At 41.8% G+C, this 21,340-nt stretch overlaps 1 protein-coding gene across 2 annotated transcripts; it reads right to left on the bottom strand.

Moving 5' to 3' along the window:
• Nucleotides 1-531: 531 nt before the first annotated feature.
• CANX (calnexin) lies at nt 532-19,535 on the bottom strand. Of its 2 annotated transcripts, none has more exons than XM_002199119.7 (15): nt 19,404-19,535; nt 11,661-11,849; nt 11,111-11,184; nt 10,650-10,708; nt 10,277-10,418; nt 8,907-8,988; nt 7,614-7,806; nt 6,518-6,707; nt 5,711-5,824; nt 5,084-5,240; nt 4,549-4,764; nt 4,022-4,141; nt 3,780-3,918; nt 3,545-3,633; nt 532-2,908 (listed from the first exon to the last, which is right to left on the bottom strand). In XM_002199119.7, the coding sequence occupies exons 2-15, from the start codon at nt 11,844-11,846 to the stop codon at nt 2,855-2,857; spliced, it is 1,815 nt and encodes a 604-aa protein (XP_002199155.2). In that variant the 5' UTR covers nt 11,847-11,849; nt 19,404-19,535; the 3' UTR covers nt 532-2,854. The 2 variants fall into 2 exon arrangements, with proteins under 2 accessions (XP_002199155.2, XP_030140164.1); XM_030284304.4 differs by lacking the exon at nt 19,404-19,535 and adding an exon at nt 19,055-19,167.
• Nucleotides 19,536-21,340: the final 1,805 nt, after the last annotated feature.

Below are 21,340 nucleotides of genomic sequence, written 5' to 3'. Positions count from 1 at the left end.
CTAACACTGTAGAGAGGTCACAGCCTCAAGCTGTGACATTTCAGTACTGAGCAGAGCCAGCAAGGGGAGATCCCATCCAGGGACACTGGTGAAGGGGTTAGTGGGTTAGATGCACCCTGACCTATCAACTGCCCCTACCAACCACTGGCTCCAGGAGAAAAGCTGCTCTCAGCCCTTCTGCCTTCTCTGTCAGAGCCCATGGGTTGTTTTGGTTCACCATGTCAGCTTAACATCCCCCCACTTTTCAGACACAGCACAAGAAGCTCAGCATCCTCATCAAGAGCTGGCACCCATGGCTGCACAGACACAAAAGGCCCAAATACACCTTCCAGGATCTGTAACAGTTCCAAACACAGTTTACAGGCTACAGCCAGGTGGAGTTTCACTACTGTAAAAAACACAGCTATGCTTCATGCACTGATAAGCAGGTAGCTGTATTTTTCCTCCAAAACTTGAAAAATAAGAGCAATTCTAAGGTCAAACTGAGGCACCCAAGCCAGAAAGTAGGATAAAAAGTAACTTGTCTATCCATTTTGGAAAGTCTTCATTTATTGTAGCGATTATTTAAAGCATACACTATGGTATCAAAAAAAAGCCATAACATGCAGACAGGACTTTTTCAGGAGATTTAGCAGAAGCAAATGTAGATTTACAATTAGCTTTAATATGCTATTTAAAAGCTGATAGCAGATCTCAAGTTCACGTTTGATGCTTTGAAAGAACATGTATGCACAGGGATTGTTTGGGAATTTAAGGCAATTTGCATATTAAGATAAAAAACCATTAGATTAATTAGATTATGTTGTGCTCAAAACATTAGCTGAATTGAAACCATTTACATATACTTCATCTCAAAGGACTGAGAGTCATAAATAGCAGCTGCTCCTTGATAAAAATACAGTCCTGAGAACAAGCTAGTAGCAATGCTTAAGCTATGACATCTTCTGTGTCAGAGTATAAGCTATTTTTACAATAAGGAGCAGTATTGACCAGGTGTTCAACAGGCAAAGGCATTCTAAACATGCAATAGCTCCCAACAGAAGTCTGAAATTACTTCCAGTATCTTGCTTACAATAGTTTTATTTGTACACTGCAGAGAGATCAAGAAATCCTGCTATGCATTTGTGATCACTAATATTTCAAACACAACAACCAAGGGATACAACATAAGGACAGGCAGCAAAAGGTGTTTTACAAAAAAAAATAACAAACCCAAAACAAGAGTTGTTTAGTAATTGGTTAGATTGTTTGCAAGGTAATTGGAACACTCTTCCCCCCACAACCCCTGGGAACTATTCCACACACTATACCTATCATATGACCAAACAACACTGGAGTGTTTAAGTTCAGTGCAAGAAGAATAATTTCATGACATTTAATTTCATTCTAAACAAAGGCAAAAGTTTATCTACATAGACATCCAAATGCAAACATATTTGGTACAGTGTAATGAATTACATCCATCTCACCCTCAGAGGTAATGCTCTTGTAGTGCTCACCTGCATTCCACAAAAAAAAAAGGTGTTTGAAACAGTGTAGTATGGTAGACTCAACACTTAAAAAAAATTTATTCAGCTGAATTGGAATTTCCTAACATTCACAATATAATTTAGAATGCAGTTGTTACATGAAGAGCAGATAAAAGGACTTAAAACAGTTTCACATACCAGTTAAGAGATTCCACATGCTCCTTCCCCACCTACAATACTGACATCTTGGTTGTGTTTTTTTTCTTTTCCTTAACAAATACTCAGTTCAACTTGTCTACCTGCCTACCTCCCCCATTTCTACAGCAGACATACAGTGACAATAGTGAGAGGATATGGGACACTGTCTTATTCAGTGTTTGGACCCTGGAAAGGAGCAGGCCTAGCTATGAAATTGAGTTGGACAATGAGGTGAACATGAAGTGCTTCAGCAACTGAGGCAAAGCTGCTCTCAGGAAGAGCTGTATCGTCAGAGAGGAAAACACCGGTGGCTGAACAGAGGGCAAAGGGGGAAGTAGCCTAACCACACCTCCCCAGCAATGCTCAGCTTTACAAAAAGAGCTTTACAAAAAGAACAAATACACTTGGTTGTCTGCAAGCTCTGCAGGATTAAATACCACATTAAGATGACCCACTCCAAATCCTAGATCGTTTGTCAACATTTAACAGGGCTTTAGCCATGCACAGTATGCATATATTTTATAGACTGCCTAATCCCTTCCTTCCACCCCTTCTTCCTCTTTCCCCTCCCCCCAAAAGAATGAAGTTGATTGATTACAGAGTTTCACTACTAGTTTCCCCATACATCTCCCCACAGATGTCTTTTCTTTTGAGGGCAGGGGTGTTGTCAAATGCATTGACAACTTTTCTTTGAACAATTACCAAATTTTCAGGGTATAAAGACATTGGTGCATTTAGGAATTTACATATTTGTAAAAAAAACTAGTTAGAAAACTGCATTTTTATCACCTAGCACTTTCAAGATTCATTGTTATATTTCACTAATTAATATATTAAATTAAGCCAAGGTTTGAGACTGGAAAAATTCTACCAATCTACTTAAGAACAGAAAAGAATATTTAAAACCAAAAATGAAAAGGTTAGTTATGTTACATTCCAAAATCCACAGCCCATTATATTAAATGCTTTCTTTCTACAGGAATGATGCTCTTTAAAACAGATGATTGCAAATATTTTACTGCTAGACACTCCGTTACATTGGATCGTGTGACTGGAACCTGTGGATGGTGAAATCTTGAGGTTTGTCCAAGTTTCAATGTAAGGTGTCCAAGGTCCTCTCCCAGAACCATGTTTGAAAACAACAACAAAAAAAAAAGAAATCACAGATCAAGTTCTTATGACTTTTTTCAATCTTTCCTTGGCTTTCTGTTTCTGGGTGATCTATTCACAGTTTCTTCCTCCTGCAAGAAAGTAATTTGTGTAAATTACTTTAAATTACTTTGTGTAAATTATTCAATAAAATAAAACCTAATTACACCCTTCATAACCATTTTGAGAAAATCAATGAAAAATAATCCACTTTCACTTCTGCATTAGAATTTAGTTTTTGAAAGGACATACTGCTGAAAGTACTTTGTGGCAAACAGGCAAATTCTTTGTTTTCACAGTGGATGTACACCATTTGTTGGGACTGCTCAACAGCTTCTGCTGCTGAAAGAATCCTTTAACTTCAAGCAACACACCACCCATTTTTCAGTCATTGTGTCAGTGTGGAGCACTTAAGGTCACATCCTGACTGCACTCAAAGCTGAGTAAGCCTTTTGCCTCAAGAAGCTGCCTTCCAACAGTCCCACTCTCCTCTCAAGGCAGGGTCTACAGCAGTGCTTTTAAGCAGGGTGCCCAAGACAACTCAAGTCTGCCACAGCAATTCCTATTCTTCAGAAAGTTTTCTAAAAGTTCTGAACTGGGTGGGAGGGTCATATGAGCCTGGTTAAAAGTTAACATTGTAGTAAGGCCTGTTCTACATAAGCTATGAAAGAAAATGCATAAGCTTCCTTCAAAGAAGGAAGCTAAAATTAAGCTTTCATCACTCTTACCTCTGATGCAGGTTTCCTGTCTTCCTCCTCCTCCTCTTCTTCCTCCTCTTGACTAGCACTTCCTAGATCAGCATCACTTTTCTGCTTCTCTTCAAGGGGAAATGGGAAAAAAAAAAAAAGTCATTCTCCTTCTTGACTTATCTTCCGTTCACCATTGCCTTTATTTCATATCTGCCAATCCTGCTGTTTTATTATATCAGGGAGAACATCATTCAAGATTATCTAGTTTACCTACCAAGCTTTTCCTCATTTGCATCTTCCTCTTCCTCCTCCTCTTCTTTTTCCCCTTTATCTTTTTCTTCTTCTTTCTCATCATCCACCACATCAGGCTGAGGAGCATCAGTCTTCTTGTATTCTGCAGCACTTGGCTGTTTCTGAAAGGCAATGACAAGCCCAAGCAATTATTTGTGACATTCAGGCACATTTTACTGAACGCCCTTTTAAACATGAGGCTAATTATCAGAGGAAATGCATTACCTTCCCAGAACAGCAGAAAAGGACAACAAGGAACACTGGCAAAGCCACAGTGAGGATGTAGACTACCCAAAGCCAGGGACGCTCCTCAGCAGCTGCCATCATCTGGCCCACAACACCAGGCTGTAAGACCAAAAGAACTGTCAAATTCCACCCCTTACAGCAAGTTGTAGCAGCTAAATTTAAGCTACAGAATTTTCAAATAGGCTTTTTGCAACTTTAAACATTGTATTTCAGATCTCAAAAAAAAAAAAAGCTAACCTGCACAAGTACTTTTACCATAGATCACAAATTAAGAATTAGGCTAAACAGTCCAAATATCAGAGCAAAAAACTCAGAAGAGAGCAGTGAGTACTCTTAGTTACTTATAGCAAACACTAACATACTGTAATTATGAACTGAGGCTCCCACCTGGTTTAGCAAAACCCTGAGCCTTAGCACATACAGGTACATATTGACAAAGGCTGAGAGAAGCAGAGATGCTTCTACTGTTTCACTCTGCAGCACACAATTAAACCCTCCTCTCTCACCTCTGCAGCACCATCAGCTGCCTTTTTCAGTCCCCATCCATCACTGGCCCAATCATCAGCCACAGCTCTTTCAGTACAGATTATAAAGTTGTCAAAAAAAATATCAGATGTCATGGACCATAACTCAAGTCCAACAGCACTGAAGGGAGTCATCTTGAAAGGTTCCAAGTCTTCAAAAAAATCTGGGTTTGGGATCTTTCTAGGTTTCCATATACCCTAGAAAAGACAAAAGACATTCAGCCTCATCTACTGACATCTAGAAGACAAATTTTAGTTTTCAGCCCATTATGAATGGAGAGATATAACAATTCATTGCACTTAATTACAACATCTACAGCTGCAACTCATCAGTCTTTGGGAATCAATACAATGAAGTGATGCCTGGTAAGAAAGCACTTTGAATCTGTCCACTTGAAATACAGCACAATCATGACTGCACTTGAATTCCTAATTACATCTGCTAAATCTAAATCATTCTGCTTTTTGTAAGACAGATGCTTTATTGGCCATCGGCTTAAGCAATGAAAACACAAACCTGATAGTTCACATTATCAATCATAGGAGGCTTCCATTTCCCTTTGTAGTTTGGATTGTCAATCATTGGGCGCTGCCAGGTGCCACAGCCAGGAGCTGTCTCACATTTAGGATTTGCAATCTGAGGTGCCTCCCATTCACCATCCATATCTTCATCCCTGAAAAGGCAAATTCAGTTTTGAAGTCCACTCCTTGCCTTCATAAAGAATAACGCTCAATGTCTGATTTCTGGGAAAATCTAAATTCCTACCACTAAATGAAGACATTGAAGCTTTGTACAGCATAAGTCTGTAGAGAAATAAACTGCAGAAGGAACCAGGATTTCAAAGACTAACTGTGAAGCACAGAAGATCAACAAAAGCCAGTCTCTGAGCACAGTCTCCCCCACCACCCCTTCCAAGCAGGTTCTACTTCAAGGTGAACATCCCTGCCCTGTTTTGCTTACAGTCACAGAAGAGTTGAAAAGTGCAGAGACGAATGCAGAACATGAGTCCTCAGACCACTGCCTTCTACTTTTGAAGAAAAATAGCCTGAACAGCAACTTTGTCAGCAAGCAACAATGAACTGCAAACATCAGTACCAAAGTCATTATAAAATTGCTGCCACTTGCAAAAGGTAGCAAACTTACCAATCTTCAGGTTTCTCAGCATCAGGGTCTGCTACATATTCTGGCTCATCATCCAGCCAGCCCTCTGGTTTCACAGCGTTTTCATCCGCGATCTTTGCAGGCGCATCCTCATCCCTGAGGGCAGAGCATTATGTGTTAAGATACACAACACCTAAGTTCTTAAGCCCAAGGCATGATTCTACAGACTCTGAAGAAGCCCACTGCTCTAGACAGCCAGCCACCTTCCCTTCTGTCAGGGTCACTCCAGGATTTCAGAAAGGAATTGCCTTGCAATCCTAACACGTGCCTCATGGCATATCAAGGTGCCAACTGCAAAGTACTTCTAATTATTTTAAAACCAATCTAGGAGGGGCATACTACAGCAAATGCCATTTCTTAGCAGCAGCTGCAAAAACACATTTGTGCTTGAAATAGAGTCTGTGATTAACAAAGCACAGGTACAAAGCCAGAAAAGGCAGGATCAGTTTCTGATTTAGGGAGTCAGGTTCTTCAGTTACCTTATCTATACACTACACAAACAACTACAAAGATCCTTCAGTTATACCTTCTGCAGCTCATCAGGGATGAAAGCAACAGGTAGCATAGGTACTTCTGCAGGAACAGGAGCACTAAACAGAAATTCCCAGAGGATGTGGGACCTCTCTGCCTTTGCCTACTGAAGTGCTGTTAAGATGCCTAAACTGACAGTGTTTTGATTATAAGGGTGAGACTCAAAACCTTCTGTAAGTCATATGACAAAGACATTTTGATCAGGACAAAATTATCAGGCTCAATTATTCCCTCAATTCCACCCTTCCAACACCTTACCAGTCATCTGGTTTAACAGCATCTGGGTCTGGGATTTTTGGTCTCTCATCCCAGTCCTCAGGCTTCTGGTCATTTGGGTCCTCAATCTCTCGGGGTGGATTCACAGGAGGTGACATATCATTTAGCAAATTCCCACTGTTGACAACTGTTTGATCGACCAGTATCTCAAAACTATTGTCAGGATTCAAGACTGTAAGGAAAAAAGTTGATGTAGTCATTGCAGGTACTATACAAAGCATGAGTCATAAAGCATCACTCATCCCCACTGTACAACCCAAGCTACCACCTACCCATCAACTGCTTTAAAGAACTGCTAAGAACCTTTCTCCTTACACCAAAGTGCAACTAGTGATGATGCACCACATCTCACCCTGTGAGAAGGCAGACTCTTGGCAGAAGTCCTACATGTGTTAAAAGCATGGAGGTTTGTAAAGTGATTTAGCTGTTACCACAACAAGTTGACTTTGGCACGGGAAGTATTGCTTTAGTAGTAAGAATGTATATACTCATCTTCTACTCCAGACTAAGACTTCCTACTACTGACTGACAGGATTTTAATGTCATTTCTTTATCTACTGCTGTCTCTGTAGTAGGAAAAGATAGAGACACTCCCAAGTACTTCCTGAAAGATTTCAATCATAGCTAATATACCAGACACTGTTTCAAGAACTCCCGAGTTTGTCTGGTACATGAAAGCAGAAAAAAAACACACACAAAACTAAAACAAACGATGATGCCTCTACATTTAAACCTTAGTGTAACCCATGTTACCCAGAGGCAGCATTCCAGCAGTGTATACACACTGATCATTATTTCAAATATACTTAGTTCAAGTTACTTACAACTGCTCTGAAATTCAGTTCTCCTTTAAGTATTAAGTTCAAGTTGCATGACCTTTCTTACATGAATCAAGACTTCCGGGAAGGATGAAATAAGCCTTTGCACAGACAATCAGTTTCTGCATTGGCAGCTTTCAAGTGGTTTTTAGTTGTATGGTGCATTGGCACAAATATTCACCTGTTCATCTGGCTCACTTTGAGCTTCTGGTGCAGCAAATGTAGTAATTATTAATATGCATAGTTAGCAGTCACCATACCTAGAGTATAAAGATGAGTCTTCTTATCAGTAAAGTAAGTCTTCAGATCTGCATCTGGACGCTTTGCGTGCTTTTCCTCGTATTTGCCAGTCTTTGGGTTTTTGTGCCGGAAGATGAAGTGCAATTTATAGTCCTCTCCACATTTGTCAGGGCCAAACATTATTGTATATGGAGTTTTGTCATGGAACTGATCCTATAAAACAACACAATACCTCATTCCATTATCTTGAAATACAGCTTAAGTCATTGTCTGGCCTAAGAACTCCCAATTCATTAAAAACTATTCTGCAACTTGAATATCAAACCCACAAAGTCTCCAAACTAAATCTTATGTTCCTCATATAAGCCTCCAGAAAAAATAATGTGCTAAGAACTATCCCAGCTATTTAATTTTGCACCTTTGGGCTCCACTTTCCACATGGAAAACACCAGCTATTCAGGTGTTATCCAAAATATTAATGTGACACCTACAATGTTTACAACAAAGTATTTTAAAAGCTATTAATTAGAAGTATCAGCTACTGGCAATAATGAAAGGCTAGCAAGGCCACTGTGTTCCTTTCACACAAAGTGATAAGCAGCACTAAAAGTGAAGCCAAACTGCATTTAGTCTACACTTATGAACTGGGGTATGCCTCAATCTAAGCTCTAACTGCATATAATCATCATTGGACTCTGCAAGTCTATTGGTTCTTGCTAATGTTATCCGAAAATTCAATGCACATATGAAACTGATGAGGCAGCCAAGTTGTGTTCTGGGTGTTTGTAGTTGTTTAGAAATTATATCAATAATACAACCCCAAAGAGACTGCAGAAAGAAAGAAGGATAGATAACAAGTCATAAAAGGTACATCTTATAAAGTCTAGGAAAATGGCTAAAGAAAACCCACAGGATACAAGACCCTACACAAGGTTACCCAGCACTTCAGTTTTGTCTGAACAGGCTAAACCACTTCAATGAGAGGACAAAATGCAGTTCTTAGGCCATAGGAGCTGGCCACACTCCTAAGCACCTCCTGTTTGGTTCTAGAGCCCAGGAAAATCTGAAGTACTGCAGAGTTTGGCAAAGGTCTACAACTGCTCAGCTATTAGGGAACTTGTTTCCACTCAAGGGGCCATCACATTTCAGTACTTATCCTCTCCACCTGAAAGCACTGGGAAAACGCTGAGTGCAAAGTACTTGGGCAATCAGGCCCCACTGCCTCCACTAAAAGGGTTTCTTCAGGAAGAAGCAAAGTGAAAAAACTTCAAGTTCTTTCACAGCTAATACCCAAAAGTAGTAGCATTACTCACCAGGTTCAACTCAGGGGTTTTTGAAAGCAATTTCACATAGGCCCCACCACACTCTATTCCATTTTGGAAATTTACTTCATACCTAATTTTAGTTTTGGATAGAAGAGGGGAGAGCACATGTTATACATGAGGAAAAATTATTTTTGTAATACACAATTACAATTTTGTCACTACAAATTAACAGTAACTTTTCTTGTTGTTTGCTTTAAATCACTTACCCAGTGAATATTAAAGATACCATCATATAGATACATAAAGATATAAGGACAAAAAAAATATTCACAAGAGCCTGAGAAATAGTTTAAAAAAACTACAGATTTAGAAGAATTAACTTGACAGAAAAGATTAAAGAAATTGAGTGCTGGCCTAGACAATAATGACCTAGAAGTAGAGAAGAGGAAGAAAAAGCTTTCTAGTATGTGACACTTCAACAGGAATAGAGGTAAACCAATTATTTTCTCCACAACTACTATGGTAGACAGACAACTCAATTTGCAAGACTACAAAGCAAGAACAATTGGATTTTAGGAGAAGCCCCTTTAGGGTTAAAAGCATACAACAGTATTTTAGGGATGCCAAGGAGCCTGAAAAAGGCAAAACATCTCTGTCAGGAATAAGCTAAGTATGCTTGATCCTCTCACAATGCCAGCAGCTGGAGTGGATGACCACTGGGCTTTATTTTTAGCCTTGTATTTTGAGCCAAAACTAAACAGTGAAAGCAAAGTGACCAATTAATTATCTTGTGGAAATACAAATTAATTTACTCTTTGTTTAAAATTGAAAACATCACTAATAGTGCACAATTCAACTGTTCTCACTGAATTACATTTTCCCCCGACTTGCTAGTCTAACACAGATGCAAGTAGATTCTTCTGCAACAGTTGTGACCTATGTAAGGTGTTCGTCTGCCATGGCAAATGAACTAAGACACAGGAAGAAGTAAACAAATGCATCCACTTCCCCTCAGAAACAGGGGGCAGTCTACTGTATAAGAAAGTGCACTGACCTACTTACAGACCAGCATTTGTTCAAAAGGACAAGCACTTCCACAATTAGCAGTACAAAAGTCAGCTGCCTGACCTTGTTACTACAATTAAATCAAGCGAACTGAAGCCACAAGACAGGTTACCAAGTCTAGTTTGCAAAGACTTCTTCCTTTTCAGGCTTCAGAAGGACCCATGCTGTAACTAACTCCTCACTTTTGGAGTCTGGGTTACTATTTTACTCTTTCTCAAAAGAGTGTAATAATATGTTACAGCATCTTGTGTCATCTAGACCCCCAGTCAACAAAAGGTCAGTTATGGAATTAACCTCAGCATTCTATCATGTCACCCTGGAATCAACAGAACACCAAATTATTCTTTACTTACTGTATAATAAGGGGTTTGGTATCAAACACAAATGGCTTGGAAAGTTTGGATGAAATTGCATGATGCTTGGCTCGGGTTACCATTACAAGCCCTTTGTCTCCTGGAAGCTTCGTTTCCTTCATGTCTTGGACTTCCCACTTACCTGGGGATGAAATTAACCAAATGCTCATTTATCTTAAAATTTCAGAGAGGATATTTTGTTTAAATCAGAACAACATTTTATATTATTAGCCAGGTATATAAACATCCCTCTCATTTTCTTCAGTGAATATAATTTTAGCTGAGAAACAGAAAATAAAGACTTGCATCTCTTTTTCATACATGACAAACAGCATCAGAAACATTTATCATCCAAAATCTGGGTTGGACTCACCATCATATTTGGCAATCTCATCATCTGTATCATCTTTCTTGGCTCTGGAAAGGACCCATCTAGAAGACAGGTATCCAATGGTTGGAAAACCGTATTTCCCCCCCACCACACACACACACACTAAAAATCATGCCTTTAAGATAAGGTAGCCCTTGCTATCTCATGACTATGGTATCTTGATCCCCTGAGGAGCTCTGTTCCCAAGCCCACCAATTTTTCTGCGTTTGTCACTTCCCACCCAAGGTAGTACCATGGCCTCATGAGCAAGTACCTCACAACTTAAGGGAACACTGGTTTAACTCAGCGTCTGAACACCTAGCCTCAAGAAGTCATTGCTGTAATCCCAATAGGGGCCCTTTGATTCAGTTTTGAATAACAAGTTCTGCAGAGAAGGTTTCACTGCCTTTCACCAAGATTTTATATTATTTGCTGCACCAAATCATCCTTCAAATTATACTCACCCATCCAGAGTTCCTTTATCAAAAGATTCCGCAAAATACACTTCACCAGTTGGGACAGGGGGTCTGTAAGTAACCTGTTGGAAAATGGGGGCATTTATGCACCTTTCAAGACACATTCTTTATTCTCCAGAAATACAGGCATGTAAAGCTCACACTCCCTCCTACATTCAAGTACAGCTCACCTGGACATTCTTGAAGCATAAACACAGAAACTACATAAATATTGCTTCTTGTGCCAAGTTGTTGTGCTCTTGTCTGCAACTAAAACAAGTATATACCTAACTAGAAATTTTAGCATTAACTCCTGATATTCACAGATTTCAAGGACTGATCTAAGTCTTCTGGAAGAACATGGGGGACGTGAAAACAGGAACAAAGCAGCCAACCTTAATTCCAAGCCCTACTCCTAGATAACATATTTTATAACATTATAACAAGTTAAGAAAATAAAGACAACTCTGATCAGACTCACATTAACCAAAACACATTAATTCACATTAACCAAAACACAAGCAGCAATTCAATTGTTAAAGGAAATTCTATGCCAAACCTTTGGAGCTGGAGGAGCACTGCTCGTTTCAGACTTTGACTCTTCTACATCCTCAATACCATCATCCAAGTCATCCTCAATATCAACTACATCATCAGCATCATTGTCTTCATCCGTATCATGTGCATGGACAGCAAGGATCCCAAGGGCTAGCAGGGTCACACACAGTAGCCATTTCAGCTCCATGTTCTGAATAAATAAGACAAGGCAAAGTGGTCAAGCCAGCACTGCATGCAGAGCAACAGGATGCTTCTCGGTACGAATCCGAGCATCCAAGGCAACAGGTGAAGTGCAAACTTATCTCTCCAGCTCTGTTATTTACAGCATCTGCCTGAGACAGCTCTAAAAGCTGGGGAGGAACACAACACAAAGCTAAGTATTTAATACCAAACAGACATTAACTGAGTGGAGAACCACATGTACACAATCTGCAAATCATGCAGAAGTTTCAATTTTTCTCGCACACTGCCACAGGCCACAAGCAGAACAGCAGATATATACATGACACCACAACATATCTGGCTGTAAAAGCCTAAAAAGAAAACCTATTTCATGCTTTTGGAGGACTTTAAATACACCATGAAGGAACTCAAACTTCCATTCAGTCCAGAAATTGAAATAAAATTTTCTATTTTATTCAAAAATAGTAATTTTTGCAGAGTTCTCAGTCTTCATCTCCTGTTCAATATATTTTTTGTCCTTTCAAATGCAAAGCTCTGGTGTTTTCAATAATCAAACCCCTCCCCCAGGTTTTATTGTCGAATTACTGCCAACAGTCATTGCTACTACTGGCAGATGCCTATAAGCAGTTGAAGCTCCTGGAAATTGCCACTTGATTCAATTGCCTTACTTCAATCTCTAACTCAACAAAATGACCAAAGAAAGAGTAGCTGTTAACTGAAACTTTACAGAATTAAAATATCACACCCAAACTAATTCATAAGGTGCTCAGCACATTGTCACACCTAAAACATGAGAGATATTGGCAAGCTGTAGCTTAAAATATCTTGTAAGTAAAATGGGTTTCAATTTGACTTTCCTCCTAGAAACACTACAAGATCACTGCACCTTTAGGTTGATACAGAAGGCAACACTCCCAGAATTCTACTCAGTTTTATCTACCCAAAACCCTCACAACAACAACCTGTGCCTTGCTCATCTTTTCTTGTTTGAATCCCACTCCAAATTTTCCTCCCAAAAGAAGAGGGATAACTGAGACTGAATTTTTTTTGAAACAATTATAAAACTAAACATCCGCTCCTCCTTCCCTTACACTCCCCTACCTCATACTATAGCCCTGCAGACTTTCAAACATAACTCAAGCAGAGTTAACAGTGCCTGTAGGGGCTTCAGATCATGCTAGGAAATAAACTTTTGACTTTCCAAAGCATGTTTAGTCAACTAAAAGAGTTCACATTCTCCAAAGCTTATCAGCATTATCCAATTTTCCAAGACTACGCTGCACACTAGATCTACCATTCTTAGATTATTCTTTAACTTGCTTCTAATGACAGAGAGGATTTAAAAACTTTAGAACTGTAGTTTTATAACCACAACAAAATTGTATTTTAAAGACTTGAGCTGAGGTCATGTCCAGTTTGTCACTAAAGAAACATGCAATTGCAGCCAGTTTTCCAACAATAGTGATGGCCTTGAGGATTATAGTCCAAATGTATGTGTACAGTCCTCCCCCACTCAGTTCAGGCAACTGCACCCAAACACCTCTGAGCCAAAAGGACAATCATTCCAGAAGGAATAGCTGACAAAAACTTCCAAGGGCTATTATATACGAGCAAAGCTTGTTTGCCTAATGCACAGTGTACAGCCAAAATTTAAAACAGTTTCAGACTTCAAAATAGTTCATATTAGTGTGAGAACCACAACACAAAACCAAGGACTGAAAATGGTCAAGCAGACATCAGTACCCTTGGAGCTGCAAATCCTTCTTGCACAGATAACATGTTCTTGGAATAAACCCATACCCAGCAGCATAAAAGCAGTACAGAAACAAGAGCCTGAAACTTCATCTGAAAAAAAGATCTTTAGAGCTCTGGATGTGCCCCATGTGACTGAAGCAACCATGGATGAAACAGCACAAAAGCACCTTTCCATGGAAAGGGTTTCATTTTGTCTTACCTTACCAATAGGACTTCACTAAATATTTTTTAAATAGAGCTAAATTCAGGAAGATAATACAGTTTTATAAGTGCTTTCAAATTATCCTATGCAGATAGAATGAGCACATCATGATTCACAAAGTGATACAACAAAATTAATCTTAAAAATATATACCAAGAGTAAAAATGACCCAATTCTCTCCTTTCCTTAAAGGAGTTTCTGCACCCCTCCTCCCAACCTTGTGCAAAGGGTATTAACAGTTTAGCATGCAATTAATCCTTTAAGTAATCTCACCAGTAGCCAACCAGCAAGAAAGTTTTGGTGAAAGAATTAAATCATCCCCCACAACTTTCCTGCCAGCACTGACTACATATGTAATAATTACCTACTTCACAATCCCACCTCAACTACAACCCTTTGAAAACATTTGTCAGCAGCAAATGGACTTTGGTAAATGCTCACACCCAAGTGGCAAAGGCGCGTGGCCTCCGAAATTCTTCTGTCAAAGCATCTTAGTGAAACCAGACAATTCTACCAGGGACACACAGCAGGGGCAGAAGTCTGCTGCTGCATGTCTGTGCTCATGATACAGCCACAGGTATCTACCCTGCTACACTTACCATTTAATGCTCTGTCTGAATTTGAGGCCTTGCTCAACCTCATTTCAAGGGAGAAGTATTTAATGGTCAAGTTACCAAGCAAGTGTCATCACCCACCACCAAAAAAAAAGAAAGCTAAAAAGTCTGAAGAGAAGCTAATCCAGTTTCACGTCCTTACCTCTTTACAGTCATTGGCAAGCAGTTGTCACAAGTTTATATCCCTGCAGAAAGCTGCTTAAGACACTTCCTACATATTAAATCAGTCCCAAATTCAACATAAGCTACCATTCATATACCTTGAGTACAGGCTGGAAGCTTCTTCTGCAACTGCCAGTTTATCATGCCAAACTCCTTATTTTGTTTAAGATGAAACAATATAAAAAGAGGACTAAATTATAGAAAAAAGGCACTATGTTCTCAGAAGAGCAATTTAAGCGATGCACACATTTTTGATATTTAAAAAGCTAGTTCTATCTGTAATGGATGTACTGCTACAGGAAAAAATTTCAAATTCACTTTACACAATCCTTAGGGACACAACATAAACACAATTATGCCCTAGTAAATTAGGTTATTCCTAAATAGAAGAGATGGGGAGAGGGAAAGAAATATAACCCAGATTTATACAAAACAGGCATAAATCAATTTTTCAGTGGAACTTTAAGTTGCTGGCAACTACAGGTATTCAGTTAGCCACCTCAAATGTAGTCTAACCTTGAGACACTCTCACCTACTCTATTATGATCAGACTTCTCCCTTAAAAAGTGTCCAATTTCCAAGCAATTACCATCCTTAGCCATTTTTTACTCTGCCTTCACCTCCCTTCTCCAGGTTAAACTGTGCAGTATTTCTGAAGGTTGGTGTATTTCTGATCATGCAACTGCCAAAAGCCATTAACACAGGAACACTTTCATAACAGGTGAGAGCTTCTCATGTCTCCACTCTATTTCAGTGTAACCATCACTTTCACCATAACAAGTTTCAAGTCAGAGATAACTCCATGTATTTTTTTTTTTTAATAAGGTCTTCAGTCACTTACAGACATTGGCAGACACCACTCAGATTGCCAGGAGTACTACTGCAATGCCGAAGTTTGAGACTGTCAGTGCTACAGATTACTTGTTCTCTGCACATTTAAGCACTGTGCACCTGATTGTCAAAAGGCTGAAACATTTTACCCCAGTATTTCTAAGATCTATAGCAGAGTGCAGGAAACAGTCTTCTGGAACATCTGCACTAGACTTTACTTTTTAATAAAGTAAAATCAAAACCAAATTGCAGTGGGATTCAGAAAGAGAATCAGGATCTTGCCCCAAAAGCACAACTCCTACCATGCAGGACTAAGTGATTGTTACCTTTGGAGTTCAAGGCTTTCAAAAAAGACATGCATCTTCAAAGATTTTTATTTAGAATTCCCCTTTTGGGCATAAAGGAGAACGTTCTTTATTATTGGTACAACACTGGAAGCACTCATACAACAGACAGCTGCCACTATGCCCCCCAACATACACTTCCCCTGGAAGAGAGTAAAATTGCCCATAGAAAGGATCTTCAAGTCCTCTGCTATCATTCTTCCAGAACATACTGTTTAGTAACTTCCCTGTCAGGTCAAACAGAGCCTGCAAAACCAGTTTAATAATCTCATTGGTTACTAATCTATTTCAGTGGTTCATCAAGACAGTTCTTAATACAGAATATTTCAGAATGTATTACTACATTTGAATGGCTACTGGCTAGCTGGTTTACTACTTAACTCTTTAAAAAAATAATTAAGGCATCAGATTAAACAGGTCTTATGAAAGTAAGTCACTTACTACAAACTACACCTAGGCAACTTAACCAGATGAGCATCAATGGTTTCTCTTTCAGCAGTACCTGAAGTCTCAGCTGAGTGACTTCAGCAAAGGAAGAACAAAACCCACTAGCAAAGTCCTGTGCTCCCAACACTGGGTTTCAGTGAGGTATTCATAGCAGAAGCACGTCAATGAAAACAATCACAATGCCTCATGCAAGGCAAGAATTAGGGAAGAAAAATTTAAAGTCAAGCATAAAGATGATTCACCACAACACAAAAAAATTGCAAGGAGCCAAGAACAGAAAGGCTGAGACACAGATATACATTTTCCCTCTCAAATGAGAGTTCTGTGGGTTTTGAGCAAAGGCTCAGTTACCCTACTTGGTAGTGCACTAATTTCCTAAAGTCAGAATTACTGAAGAGCAGAGGAAATCTCTTTTACATCTCACAATCCCTCTGCCTTCCACATCCTGCCTCCTCTGCAGTGCCCGGGTAACTGTTTACACAGCCTCATGATGAACCAGCCGCTGGTTTAAGATGGCTCGAAGTCCTTCTGCCATGTTATTTTAACCCTGCATCAATACCCCAGGCCAACCCAGCAGCAAAAGCAAAAAGAGTTGTAGCAGTACCAGTGAAAGTAAGTAGCCAGGGATAGAGGAAATAAAGCTGTTGGCAGCAGAGCCAGCTCAATATCATAGTTTCAAGTGCAGGTCTGTCACCTGTACCTGCCTGATTTGTCTTTAGGCAGATTTGGGGGATGGACACCATGGTGAAGCTGAAAACTGTGTGGCCAAATACTATAATTTCAACAACTAGCACACCTCAAAAGGGGATATAATAAAATTATGTTCAGGTTCATACAACAACTCATATAATGCAGACAACACTTTTTCTTCTGAAATAGTTTTTCAGATGGACAACTTCCACTATTGAGAACGTTCTGCCTTTAACATCATAACTCAATGAACAACAGACAAGGCTAAGGAAAATCATGTTACTAACAAGAGAAGAGAGGCAACAACTCTCCATGGTGGTCCCTCCTACATTCTTTTTTCTTCAGTAATAAGTGGCTGGGATACACTTCTATATGAGGAAGAAGTCTCCTGGAAAGGATTAGCCAAACCTCTTCTGGACAGCCCCACAAAAAAAAGCTGCCTCCTGTTTGGGCTGTAGAGAGCACAAACCAGGCAAGGGATTAGGTGTGAAAAGGGACAGCAACAAAGCTTGCTTTTAATAGGCATTTCAAATATGCCAGTTTCTAAAAATAATGTACAACAGTGCAGACACAGTACAGAAGCAAAAAGCAGATACTGTTTGTCAGCACAGATATCCTTCCTGCAGAACTGGAAGTCCTTGGAGGGTAAGACAGAACCATGAGGCTTTTTGACCTCATAGAACAGATGGGCTGCTGGGAAAATGATATTAGTGGGGGCAGATCTGGAGGGACCCCAAGATCTTTGAGACCATCACACCTAGAAATCAATTCAAGTTTGCCCTGCTACAGAACTGATTCCAAGAAGAACAGGCTGCCACTATGATTACTCCCAGAAGCAGAAAATCAAAGGCCAGAAAAGGAAGTAAAAGCCAGAGCTAAGAACAAGTCTCAGTGTATTCTCTGTAAAGGATTTATTCATTTACTCAGGGTAAGTGCTACAGCACACCAAAAGAGAGGGCAATCCGATGGAATTTGAAAACTTTCTTACTATTTTACACTAGATTCCCTTCCTAGGAGGGCAGCTGATCCCAAAAAGCAGTTTACATATGATACACAGCCTGCAATGCTGCCTGTAAATTGTACAAGTATCTTCTTCATAATGTTTTGTTAAACTAGAAATACTAGAAGTTAATACAAACACAAAGTTTTAGTCAGCCAAATTAACAATAAAGTGATCTTTGAAGTCAGGTACCTCAGTGTGAGCCTAGAGTAATATATATACCAACCTATATTTAACCATTATTTTATCTGGATTAGCTCATACATTATTATAGTTCTGCTATCTCTTTGCAGTACTTTAGCAACAACCAAAACCACAACGTGCAAGACTGTCCCACAACACCCATGTGATATGTTTACTTGAGGACGTGAAGTCAACACACTACATTTAGAAATACATTACATGCCTAGAGACCAATTTTCAGACATCTAACATTCTCTAAATAAGTTCCAGAAAGAGTTTTCCACGATGATCTGCAGAAGCTCTGCAGCATTAATTATGTTAACACTGATTCTTGAGGTCTGGACCTTTACCATTACTACTGCCATTAATACATGTCCACTACCCTTCACAATCAAATCACCTGCAGCATTTCTCTTTCTGTAGCCTAGAAAGTTCTGAACCACAAACCTGCATGTGAAAGTTCACACTTTAGAATCAGTACAGATAAGAAAGCAGTGTGCTGTACATGCTTTAATTCAATGGTGTGGGTTTTATTCTTCTTTTAAAAGCACACAATACAATCCTCAGCCAGAAATGAGAAGTCATTTATACACTGTTTTAAAGGCACCCAGTGCAAACAATATTTGAGGGACAAAAATCAAAGCAGGCATTTCAATGCCTTTAAATTCTCAGATGTTCGTGCTGCAGATTGGTCGCCTGCACTTCACCTGTTGGGACTCCAGCCCCGCGCCATAAGCTCCCCCCTTCCAGAGGCTTCTCCTTCCCCTCACACAGCCCCAGCCAGGCCCACGCCGGGTTCTGCACCCGCCTCCTGATCTCCCCTGCACGGGGAGCACGTTCAAGATTATTTCCGACACGGAACACGTAGCCAGCTAAAACCTAAACCACGCGCTGCCCACATCTACGTGCGGCTCTCGCCTCCCCCAGCTCCACCACGCGGCCCCAGCGGCGGGCGCTGCCCGGGGCGGCGCTCCCAGAACTTACCAGAAGAGCCGCCGCTCCCCCCAGGCCGCTCCGAGCCCTGCGGGTGCCGGGCGGGATCCGGCGCGGCCGCCGCAGCCCCGCGCCCGCCCTCGGCCTCAGGGGCCTCCCCAGGCCGTCCCTCCCGCCCTGACTGCGGGGGCTCCCCACGCCCTCCACCCCCGGGATGGGGCCGGGACCACGCACGGGCCGCCCACCCCCCAGGGCCCAGCAGCGCCCCGCCGCACGCCCCACGACAGGCCGAGCTCCTCCACCGCCGCGGGCGAGGCCGGTCCCCGCTCCCCCGCGCCGATGTTGCGGAGCCGCAGCGGCTATGGAGGGAGGGCAGGAACGGCCGGCCGGACACACTCACCCTCCGCCGCCCCGGCCACCGCCGCCGGGCTGCCCTCGCCTCCGTCACGTGCCCGCGCGCCCGCCGCCGCCCGCCTATCTGCCGCGCGCCGGCCCCACCCCCGCCTCACGGCGCTCGGCGTCTCCCATTGGCGAACAGCGCGCCTGTCCGCCCGCCCACTCGCCGGTTGTGCGCTTTGATTGGCTAATGTCACCGCCGCTCACCAGCCGGCCCGCCTCTAGACACGCCCCCAACGGCGCTGCCCTTCGTGGAGCGCTGTCATTGGTTGGTGGGGTTGCAGGAAGTGGCGGCTGATTGGGTGGGCGCGGGCAGGCCGTTGGGATGTGGGCGGGGTCCCAGCGGGTGGCGGTCCAGGGGCGCTGCGGAGGTTGGCGGGGCGCTGCGGGCGGCAGGGGGCGGCAGGGGGCGGCAGGGGGCGGCAGGGGGCGGCAGGGGGCGGCAGGGGGCGGCAGGGGGCGGGGCCAGCAGCAGCGCCTCACGCCCTGCCCGCGTCCCCCCATCCCCTCACGCCCTGCCCGCGTCCCCCCATCCCCTCACGCCCTGCCCGCGCCCCCCATCCCCTCACGCCCTTCACCCTCCGCTCCATAAAATCCCGCTGTGTTAAACAGCAGAGCCATCTTTATGTCTTCTCGTTCCTTAGAAAGGGTGTTCGGGTTTTCTTGCCTATTCAGCAAATTCAGTGTATCTGGTGGTTCTTTCCCTCTATTACAAGCCGAGGGTTTAATAAAATAGCAAACAATGACGCAGACTCCAGCGTATTCGGAATATGGCAGTGCTGCTCAGCAGCTGCTTGCCTAAAGGCCTTGTGCAATTCCGGAACCTTTAACCTGTGCTGTATTTTGAAAAGGATAGTAGCGTAGTTTTGTAGAGGTGGCATACTGTATAAATGTTGAACATTTGTACATCGAATCATTAAAGAAACACAGGGAAATACAGAAAAAGGTGTCCTTGGTGGGCCCATGGGACAGACAGGCCAAAGGAGATGTCGGGTTTGATGGACCATGTGAACGAGGTCAGGATTAAACTTGAGGAGTGTCCGTGTCCTGCTGCACACACAGCCGTGTGGGAGGCAGGGAACACGGCCCCACGGGGAGGAAAACAGGCTCTGGTAGCCTGGAAGTTACAGCACCTTTGTGCTGTCTCTAAGCTGCACCAGCTGAGAGCAGTTCCATAGAAAGCTGGGTCTGAACCACCCTGTTCAAAGCGAGCTCCTGCATGGTCTGTGGGCTGCAGCCTGTTCCAGGAGATAGGAGGTATTCTGCAGGAATAACAAATCCAATATTACTAGAGAAAAGCAAGAAAGAAAAGGGTGGTGTTTTTTTTTCCTTTGTAAACTTAAATCTGTTTTGAGTTGATGCAATGAGTCAGCAGTATAAGTTTCCCCACAGAGAAAATTCCACCGTGTTAGGACAAAGCAAGCAGGGCCTCAGCATTCGGAAATAAGGCTCAGCATAAATGAAATCAGCAAATCCCTGCTTGCACTGAAGTTTAGAATCAAACACATTTTTCCAGAAAGACACCAAGCTGGTTCTTAAACTGCTCTGTTGAGCTATACCCAGACTTAGCAGAAGATGCAGACAGGCAGGGAAACAGTCACAAACAGGCAGCACAGGAGATATCAAATGCTTAAAGAAGAACCTAAAAACACTATGGAAAAATACTTTAAAGAGTAACAAAACAGTATATTTTAGCAAGTCCCCTCCTCAGTCTAGGCAAACCCATTTTTCCACCAAATATCTTTCAAGCCTTTTTTTTGAAACAAGTTATTAACTGCAACATGACTGCAGAACAACATAATACTCCTGCTGAAATCACAGAAGCACCAGGAAGTCAAATACACACACACACACACACACATACACACACTCCCACCCTTTCCCAAAAAAGAAAACATTCCTTCCTTTTACAACCTGCTGAATCATGGCACAGGCAGGCAG

This window comes from Taeniopygia guttata, chromosome 13 (genome assembly GCF_048771995.1).
Source record: "Taeniopygia guttata chromosome 13, bTaeGut7.mat, whole genome shotgun sequence".
Taxonomy (NCBI): domain Eukaryota; kingdom Metazoa; phylum Chordata; class Aves; order Passeriformes; family Estrildidae; genus Taeniopygia; species Taeniopygia guttata.
Note: the sequence above shows the minus strand (reverse complement) of the source record. Positions and strands in the feature narration are given on the sequence as shown.